At 37.1% G+C, this 10,588-nt stretch overlaps 1 protein-coding gene across 1 annotated transcript; it reads left to right on the top strand.

Moving 5' to 3' along the window:
• The first annotated feature begins 255 nt into the window (after positions 1-255).
• Positions 256-1,408, top strand: LOC128366399 (ictacalcin-like). The gene is made up of 3 exons (XM_053327097.1): positions 256-304; positions 1,030-1,169; positions 1,270-1,408. The coding sequence occupies exons 2-3, from the start codon at positions 1,035-1,037 to the stop codon at positions 1,390-1,392; spliced, it is 258 nt and encodes an 85-aa protein (XP_053183072.1). The 5' UTR covers positions 256-304; positions 1,030-1,034; the 3' UTR covers positions 1,393-1,408.
• The last annotated feature ends 9,180 nt before the right edge of the window (positions 1,409-10,588 follow it).

Genomic DNA, 10,588 nt, shown 5'->3' with positions numbered 1-10,588 from the left:
GATACAGTACCAGTCAAAGGTTTTGACACACCTTCCTATTGACTTGAATGAGAAAGTGTGTCCAAACTACTGACAGATACTACAGTATGTAGGGGCTTAAGAGTGAAAACAAGATGGAGCATATTCTATTTTACTGACATGTGTTTAGATTTACTGAAAGGAACATTTTGGGGAAAAAGACAAGAGAGGTTGAGCCTAAAAAGAGGGTGTGTCAACCTCTATTTAAAAAGGTTTGTGTCCACACCCTCCTCTCACATCTCTCTCTTTCATCGCCTTGATCATCACAAGTTTTCACGTAACTTTGGTAAGTGCAAACACATTTTTCAACCATTTTAAAATGCAGTATTTTAACATTTATCTAAAGTTGAATATCTAGGATCTAACATGAGATGCATGACTGAGCCCCTGGGTGTGGTTTGTGTATTTTGCTGCATCTATTTTATCATGTTAGTCTGTGTCAATTTGTGAATGAACTGGTAAGGTTATGACAGTTATACGATAGAAGATATAATGATGACTATTGCTAAATTGGTTGGAATTCCAAAAATGAAGGTTACCAAGTGTTTTCCACCAGAAACCTTGGAAGGAAAAATGTGTGGGAAAACAGGGAGGAACTGAAAATGAGTGAGTGAGGACAGTGTATGATTGTATATGACAGAGCCAGAGCATCAAAGCAGACTATGTAGGAGAGCATCATAGCTTTAGATGCCTTGAATTGTTTTAAATGCCCATCATACCAAACTACCCACATGCTTCCATTTTGTCCATTTTTTAAAATCAGCGATGTGTTACCACCCAGAAACAGATCAAATGACAAGAAAGCAGAGGGGAAATACTTCAGCACAATGCATTCATTCTTTTTACAATACAAATGTTGTAGTATGTTGGCAGAGACGTTCCTGACTGTCCATCCTCCATTGTCTTCTACTCTTTTAATTTGGTGTTGCAAAGCATGTGTTTAATTGTAGCATGAAGCATTACCACACCCATGTAACAAATGAAACAGTCAACAATATTTTCTCCTTTTAGCCACCATGTCACGGCTCATGCAGGCAATGGCGCTCCTCAAGGCTACCTTTGAGGAGTACGCAGGAAAAGAAGGAAGCAAAGAAACTTTGAGCAAGGCTGAACTCGTTGACTTGCTCCGGAATGAGCTTCCTGGTCTAGGAGTGAGTAGAAAAGATGTAGTGCAACTGAGAGCTGTGAATCCTTGCCATACTTTGCTTTTTTACAATCTACTTAAAATCTCTTCTGTTTTTCATTCTTCAGGGCGCCTCCAAAGCTGAAGAGACCAAGTTCTTCAGCATGTTGGATAACGACAAGGACGGTGTCGTTGATTTCAAGGAGTATGTCACTTTTGTAACAGCCCTTACTGTGATTTGTTCTAAATAAATACTTTGGCAACATTGTTTCAGAGTTTTTATGCTTTATGTAATTTGTACCACATGAAAAATTTGCACTAGTCACATCCATTAAATATACGTCATTGTCAAAATAAAAACCTTTAGTCATCTTTTTTTGAGCATTTTTAAATAAAACATCGTAACTAAAGTCCACTCTCTTAGTTCAGCATTTTATAATCCAGCTTTCAAATTCCACTATAACGTCACTGTTTGGGTGCTTTACAGGCAAAATAGGAAACAACTGTGTCAAACGTCTCATTCTCACTACAGATGCCTTTCCAATGCCCCTGTGACCCCCTAGGCCTAGACCCTATGTTTAGTTTTTCAGTCATAGAGTGTAATCAACAATTTTGAGGTAATTGTACACTTTACTTGAGTATTACAATTTTGTGCCTTCTACTCCACTACATTTCAGAGGCGAATATTAAATAATATATATTACTTTTATTTCTCATGAAAAACCGTCTGTTATATATGCATTGTTATAGATGAGAAGATTAGAAGAACAGTATAAGGTGTTAAAATTAACTCTATCTTGCCTAAATTAAATTGCTGCATACATGTACAGTACACGTCAATGAATGAGTACTAATATTCCAATAACGTATGATAAATATAACACTCTAAATTAGGGGCTGCTCGTGAGTGGAACTCCATTCCAACTCACATTAGAAATCTTTCAAATTATGCTGCTTTTCAATTTTCTTTAAAAAAGTGGTTTATTAGTGGTCAAAGCTGTCAACATTAAATTTTAGTGTTTAAATTCCTCCATGTTTGCTGCTCTGCCTGCCGATGCTTTCTGATGCTGTCCGTCATGTTGTCTGTCAGTTTATTAATTGTCTAGTACTGTTGTTGCTTTTTGTGCATGGCTTTTTATAATGTGTTTAATGTCTATGTCCCGCTTGCTTGTGGTCTGCTAGCTTGTCTGGTGTAATCAGTTTTGTTGGTGTTGCTGCTTAATGCTGTTTTTGTTTTTGTCTGTCAGCAACTGTCTGTTGTTTGAGCTGAGTCTTTGTTAGCTTGTGTGTGTATGTATGGATTTTTGTATTGTTTTTTTCTTTTAATTTTATTCAGATTTAGTCTTCTAATTTTTTAATGTATTATTTGTATGCCTAAAACTAAATCTTTTTATATTCTTTTAGGGTGACTATTTATTTAAAATAGCCTTTTGGCTAATTCTGGCATGTTTACATTTTGTTAAAATGTTTTATTAATGTGCATTGTCCCTGATTTCTAAACCTTTAAATAAAAAATAAAAATAAAATAAAAATAAATTAAATAAATAAATTGGGACATTATGTTCTTGTGGGTTTATGGATGGAATCAATTCGCCTGTTAAATAAAGTGGATGTATAAAATCTACCTAATGTACTTAAAGGAGATGAACAACTTATGGCACACATTACTTTAGCCTGTACAAATAAGAGGTGAATCAGAAAAAAAAACACCTAAGGCATCTCAGGATTCACCTCTCAAGTGAAGGTTGATGAAACAGCAGAATGGTCAGACAGAGCTGTTCTGTCTTGTCAGAAATTGGCATGTAGCTTGAATGATTTAGAGCATCCTTTCACTTCTTCAGCATGATAGGAGTATTTGTTGCCTATGAAAACTACCAGACTTAGTCGCAAAATTGAAGGAATCTAAGATGACACTAGATCCCATAGATCCAAATAAAACTCAGGCGGCAGAGATTTGTTCATCTGAAGACATTTTAAAGCTGTTTAAATGTCGCCTATTTGTAACAGAGGATTAAAAAGTTCTATCTCTGGTTAACTTATCGTTGGCAGCACCAGTCTATCATGAAATTCCATGCAACGTATTGCCCCTATTTAAAATTGATTAGTTTGGTTCAGAGTGGATTAATAAACCTTGTGCTAGTCAGTAAGGTTGAATTTAATGTTTGCTTGAATAAATTTAACCTAAAGAGGAAGTGCTACTTATTGTTTCTCTGAGCAAAACCTGTGAGCTTTCACGTTGGCGGAAAACTGCTTCATACCCTTATCGACTTAATTAGAATTCCTTCTCTTCAACTGAATTCCCCCATTGATATGACCGGAGGCAGCAAGTTACCACATAGTGATATGAAAGCTCCTTTAGTGAGAGTTTTCAATAAATTAGTAAAAGAAACCCCTTAGTTCTGGTCACATGAAAGTGAAGCAAGTTCTTAATTCCCGTTCTGAAATAATAATTCTCTTGTGATGAAAGTGTTCCTAAACTCAAATCCGGTTGACAGCAGACATAAGGCCATTGAAGAAACTATCATTTAAGAGAGAGAACATTCTAAAAGCCTTTCACCATATGTACATGCAGTATTTGAGTGTATCTTCCCTTTTTTTACTGAGTCAAAGGGGATTTATACTGACAGTCATTACTTTTTTTTAGCACAATTTTTGCCTGATGATCCTCATGTGACTTAAGTTGTCCCATACTGGTATTACTAAATGGGGCTTTTCCAGAGGGCAAGCAAGACAGACTACATTCTAATAGGTTGACATTTAGTAAATTTAACCAGAGGGGAAGAAAGACAGACATTTAAAACACTTTCAAGAGGGTGTGGTTTTTGTATTGTATGGAGTGTTGCATCTGGATTATCATTTCAATCTGTGTCAATGTATGAATCAATTCATAGTGGTATGACAGTTATAGTAGTGACTTTTGTGAAATTGGTTGGCATTCAAAATAATTAGTTTACCAAGATGTCCCACCTGAAACTTTGGAAGGAAAACTGAAAAGCACTGGAAATGAGTGAGGAAGGATATGACAGTGCAGAGCCCCAGCTGTTGAGAAGAAAGAGCCAGTAGAGTGGGCAAGCAGACTATGTTGAAAGGTAGCATAGCTTTAGATTCCTTGAATTGTTTTATAAAAATGCAGCCTTGCCTGTCACACCAAATACTCGATCATTTCTCATGCTTTACACCGAATGATGCTTGGTGGTGTACAACAAAGCTTAAAATAAAATAAAATAAATACAATGGAAATATCGATTTTAGTGCACACTGACTCATTTTTCAAAAGGATACATTCTTTTCATAATCTAAATAAGGAATCAGGGATGTCCCTGCATGTTCTTTACTGTATTTTAACAGGCTGTTCATTCAACCCCATGCTCCTCCACTCTTTCAATTTGGGGTTCCAAAGCATGTGTTTAAATGTAGGATGAAGCGTTACCACATTACCACACCCATGTAAAATGAAGGAATAAACAGTAAACAATATTATCTCTTTCCAGCCACCATGTCAGAGCTTGCAAAGGCAGTGGCATTTCTCAAGGTTACCTTTGACCAGTAAGCTGGTAAGGACGGAGACAAAAACACTATTACCAAGGCAGAACTCGCTGATCTGCTCCATAATGAGATTCCTGAGGCAGGAGTAAGTAGAAAAGAAGTAGTAGTACCATTACAACAGGCAGCTGTGAATCCTTCTTTGCCATATTTTTCGTTTTTTTTTTTACGATCTACTTACAACTACCTCTTCTTTCCTTTCTTTAGCCTGTGTGCAAAGCTGCAGTGGACGATTTCTTCAGCATGTTGGATAATGACAAGACCTTTTGTCATAACCCTCGTTGTGATGTGCAGTCAGCCAGCTACATACTTTGGCAACATTGCTTCAGAGTTTTCTTGCCTATCATAATTTTTTCTATACGACTGGTCCAACTTGCACCAGCACTATAGTCACATCCTTACTTGTCATTATCATATGAAGGAAAACTTGGATAAACAAACTTATCATGAATGGGTTATTATGCAGGCTTTAAATATGCTAAATTTGAAGACAGTGTATATTGCCAATTAACTTATATGTCAAAAGTGTCTCATAAAGAACCTAAAATAAATGCTGTCACTCTTTATGAATAGTCTTGTGTGTTTCTTTAATTTAAAATATATTGTATATTTAAATATATTGCGAATATTCAGGCTTTTGCCACTTCTTTTTTTTTTGGTCATCCCTATCATATGATATGTTAACTAGTCCAGTCTCTAAGCTCATTATTCAGGGATTCATTTCATCGCCCAGCGTTCAGGCTTTGGCAAAAACGTCACTGTTTAGATGGGCAGGGAAAGGCAGCCTGCTTTCACATTCAGTATGTTCACCATTCCCATAACAGATGCTTTATGCAGCCATCCAACACTGCCACCTTGTGATTAGTGTTTTAGTTTTTTCACTGTGAGGAGTTATTGCAAATTCTTGTTCTTATACTTGTGGATATAATCAATTAGCCTATTTAAAATGAGATGAACAATAAGATGAACTACTGTAGCACCGTGTACAAATCAGACTGTACATAGCAGACACAGAAACAAACCTGAACTCATGCTCTGGAAACCACAAGGACATCCTTAAATTCTAAACTTTTACAGTATACAACCTATTTAGGAAAATGCTTCATTGGAGCAAAAATTGACTTTGACAAATTACCTCTCTACCAGTCAGGCCATTGTGATTATGTAATAATGAAGTGCCTGTGTTAGTTTTACAAATTCTTTGATACATTTTTGAATATGTAGAATATTTATTAAAAGCTATATTTTTTTTTAAATAATACAGCCACGGGGCGTTTTGATGGGTACAGAATGAAAGTATTGCTTTTCCATAAAAAAAAAAAATTTAGTCTGAATTAATATTTTTAAAATTTTTTGACGGGTTCGACAATGACGTTCTGTGTACACTGTACCAGCCAATTAGCGGCCGGAATTGCGGGTTGCCAGGGTTGTCTGTTGTTCCCGCGCAGCTACTGTAGGCAGGCACTGGATGAAATGGAGTTGTAAACAAACACGGCCGTGTTGGACTTACTAAAACCAGCGTTTTTTGCTCTCAAGTACAACTTTTCATCACAAAACTTCGAAGGTAAGACAGAATATCTGTTAGTCGCTGTAAATAAGTGGTTGTTTGCCTTTGTATTCTTTGGCTGCTGGTTCACTGAGTTTTAAGCGCAATAATTGTGGTACTGTTGAACTCGCCAAGCTTTCATATGAGATGCTATTTGTTTGTGTACCATGAAGTATCAAAACGGTAGCAATGGAAATGTGGAGAGTGGGTTGACTTTCTGACGCTATTCAGATTTTGATATTTGATCATTAACCTCTTAACGCACGCTGTTCCGTTCACGGGACGGGACGGATGTTAGGAGGTAGCCACGCGTTCTTCTGAATGTTTTAAACACCAACCCTTAAACATATATATTCATGCCGTACATTGTTGGAAAGCTTAGATTGTTCTGATTCATTCAAGATCACTCACGACTTATATGGTTGCTCACAGCCGTAATAGTATTAGCGATTAGCTTGGCTAGCCACTCAGCTAAGTGAGAAAAGCTATAATGCTACATACCTTCAAAGTCTTCCCTTTATCCACAACGATCATCTTATGACTCAGCACTTTCTGTACAGCTCGCCAAGTATCCATTCTTGTGAAATATGAAATCCGTTTTCCATAAAACCGGAATACTTTCCTCAATATGTCCATGTATTTAGTCCAACACTTAACGTAATAACACAAATAACAAACCATATACGGTCCGTTTACGTCATTTCCTGACCTGCGCGTCCATCTCAGAGTACACGTGACTAGATGTTTACGACCGTGAGCCTCTTCTGCTTCTGACGACACCACACACAAGCCAATCGGTGTTTAGGATTAGGCAATACACGCCATAGACATATATACGGTACACGCAGAGACATTGCTGCTACTCCCACTGGCGTTACAATGTAATGTACCTCGGTGGTTTCAAGTCAGTTACAACGAGGGTATGTTCGCTTCCTGTTTTCAAAATAAAAGCACCAACTCTATCGTTATGGTTTTCTTAATAATAAAAGGCAACGGGTGTTTTATTTTGTGAAAATGACCGGAAGTGCATTACTCGCTACGGCTAACTTGAGTGGCTCCGAATTCGCAGGAACAAAACTTTAAACAGATGTTATTTGGACAAATTAGCGTCACATTGTGGCTCTAAATGGCTACTTTCTCGCCTAAAAAGGTTAGACATGTGGATAAAGTGGTACATTTACAGAGTTAGAGCTAAAATAAAATCCGGCACCGGACCTGGCAACCCGACTGCTGGAATTACTTTTTGGTTGTTGCGACTACGATCTCGAGACATTAGATGGCGTTGTTCTGCTCATTCTACATATTCTACCTTTAATTAATGTACACAAATTGATCCTAGTGCTCTTGTGGTTTCTGGGAATCAGGGGTCCAAGATAAGTTGTTTGCTTTCCATGATTGATCATTTAGCCTGGACAACAGCTTTATCTCTGTTTTAAAATCAGGGAACACAACAACATTTCAGGAAACACAACTATGGCCTTCATTTCTTTGAGTCAACTACTGGCCAAGAGTAGGGAGGAAATACTCAAAAAAGAACTCAAGTATAGCTTTCATGCCCATCCTCAAGGTAGAGTCAAAATGGACTCTCGCAAGATTGAAATGATCCTTGCACATGATTAACAAATCACTGTTCAGCCACATTTGCCCCATGAGCTGATGGTGATATTCATGGCCATGTTTGAGAAAATATAAGTTGGGGCACTTGATTTCCAGAAGGCCATTGCAGGGGACTGCATTTAGATCTGGGACTCTCCTGTCAGGTATGCATCATAGATTGAGGGCATTTGGATCCAGCACAAACCCACGGAGAAAGACCTGATGACCTCTGACTTCTGAATAATAATGCTGCCACCGACTCCTCTTTTCATTTCTTGTTTGCATTGACTCTTGTTTGCGTAGTGCAGAGGTAAGACACTTGAAGTCTGAGCACCTGGAGCAGACCCATTTAAAATGTGATGCAGTTATGCATTCAGATAGTATGGCAAGCATCTTGTTTCCTCCTTCTGCTCCTTGGACAGTACCGTAGAATAGTTACTTGGCTGAAGGGAAAGAGGGAGAGAGGGAACATTGCCAGAGAGGACAGAGGTGCTCAGGGTGAGAGCAGATCCATGTGCGATCCATGTGAACGGTCACCAGATTCAGTGGGCACATATTCCACATTTTTTCTGTGGAATATGTTTCTTAAAGTCTCACCATCTGGCAGTTGCTTCCAGTTGATTTAATTTTTCCAAAAGAGAATTGGGGTGGGGTTTATACCTAATTCATGTTAGTTAGAGTTAGTTAGAGTAGTTAGTAGAGCTGTGAAGTCACTCTAAAGGGTGGGGTCCGGCAGTGGTGTGTACCCATAGATGATCTATTTTAACACTTTTCTCACCAATATTTACCGCCAATATTTACCGTGATAATATCTATCCCTGGTGTATTCACGGAGCATGACAATTGTTCAAATATTTTTTTGTCCAAATTTTTAAGAAATGTCACATTCAGCGGAGGGGGATTGTTGCTGTTATGCTCTGAGGGAAATGACACAAGCTTGTGAGATTACTGACAACCTTACTATCCTCGAGCAAAGGAGATGACAGGGCCAGAGGAACAAAAAACACATTCTTGTCATGTTTTTACTGACACGATGGATAGAAAAATCAAGAAAGTGGCCCAACACACCACACATAGAGCAAATGCACATGAAATGGATTGGATTCAGCTGACTACACTGTATGTCTACGTCTCAGAGGGAGAAACTCGCTAAAAAACGACATTTTCTAAGAATTCCCCAAGTCTAGGCCAGAAACCCCAGCGTCATCTTTGTCTCAGAACTAAACTTTCATGTGGGGTTTGTCATAAAAGCTGCTATTTATCATCTCAAACATATAACCAAACTGCAACCGTTAACTTACCTGTGCTGCCTGAGTGCTGACTGGGACCAGACTTAGAGTAAACATCATATCTTTTTAAAATCTTTACATTGGTAGCCTGTCAGTTTCTCTATTTTAATATTTTTTCACTTGTCTTTTTAAGGTCTTCATGGTCTTGCACCGGCCTACTTGTCTGACATCCTTGCAATATACGAACCAGTACAGTGCCTCATGTCCTGTGGCACAAGTCTTTTACTTGCATTAAAGTGCATGACAAAAACTATTGGATCTACTTCAATACATTTTAATAAAACAGTTGTGTTGCCTGTAGATGCATCAGTAGCCTACCGGGGACCATGGTGGGCATTTTTACCTCTCAGAGACAGAGAGGTTATTTTGTGAAGATATATATTTTGTAAAATGTTGTATTTTGTAAGTGTTATCATTGTAAGTGTTGTTTTTTTTAGCTTCCGGGGTAATATTGGAATACTGCATCTTATTTTGCAAGGTTGTTGCATTTAAGGCTGCACCTAACTATCAATGTGTCTTTAAGAAAATGTCAGAAAATAATGAAAATGAACAATTTCTCAACTACCAACTTTTTTCAGTCCTTATTTCTTGGCAATCACAAAATATTACAGGAGTTCACAATCTTTTTGGCTTATGACACCATGAAGAAAGAATGTCTGTCTATTCATGACATGATCCCTAATCACAGTTTACGGTCTGATAGTACGGTTATGAGTTGTGAGTATGTAATTTTCCTTCTTGAATTGCAATTAAAGGAATTTTAAATACATATACAATATAAATAACTATCCAGTATTCAGAGGAAAAAACATAAATTGAAAAAAAGAAATCTAAATATATTTTTCCTTTTTTTGTTCCTGGGTGAGTCCTGAAATGTTTCTTGGGACACTTGAGGAACCCTGATCCGCATGTTGGGAATTACTGAGTTGCAATCAGATCTGTTTAACCTAATTTAGTCATTTAACACAAAAATCTAATTTTACTAAATGAATTAGTAGGACTAATTATACTAATAAAATACTTAGTAATAATCCTTTATAGAGTTCATCTTACATTTGTATTGTTTTCCTCCTTTTTAGTGTTTATAGGGAGTCTTAATATTATTTAGCCTAAATTCACATAAAAATCCAGTGAAACTTATTTTGCATTCATATATGTGAAATATACCATTGACCAACAGAAGATGTACAGTGAATTTAATGTTATATATATCATACACAAAATTGTAACATTATTATACATTTAATCCCATATAATCTTTCATTCAGTCCAAAAAGTAATATATAAGAATATATAAAATGGCAAAATAACTGCGTAAAATTTTGAAGTGTACTTCTTCGATCTTATTGTTAATAAAGAATTAATATTATAATAGTCGTGCCCTCTGTTAATCAGCACCTTTAAAATATCCCAAAAAAAGCTTTTGTCCCTGGGAGTAAAAAGAATCTGAAGTGACCGATATGGAACGCATCC

This window comes from Scomber japonicus, chromosome 10 (genome assembly GCF_027409825.1).
Source record: "Scomber japonicus isolate fScoJap1 chromosome 10, fScoJap1.pri, whole genome shotgun sequence".
NCBI lineage: Eukaryota > Metazoa > Chordata > Actinopteri > Scombriformes > Scombridae > Scomber > Scomber japonicus.
The sequence above is the reverse complement of the archived record's forward strand: the minus strand, read 5'-3'. Positions and strand labels throughout refer to the sequence as shown.

Excerpts from the sequence above, each read along its gene's own strand:
- LOC128366399 (XM_053327097.1), top strand. The coding sequence starts at position 1,035 with ATGTCACGGCTCATGCAGGCAATGGCGCTCCTCAAGGCTACCTTTGAG. Across the intron at positions 1,170-1,269 it reads ATGAGCTTCCTGGTCTAGGA|GGCGCCTCCAAAGCTGAAGA; the intron begins GTGAGTAGAAAA and ends TTCATTCTTCAG.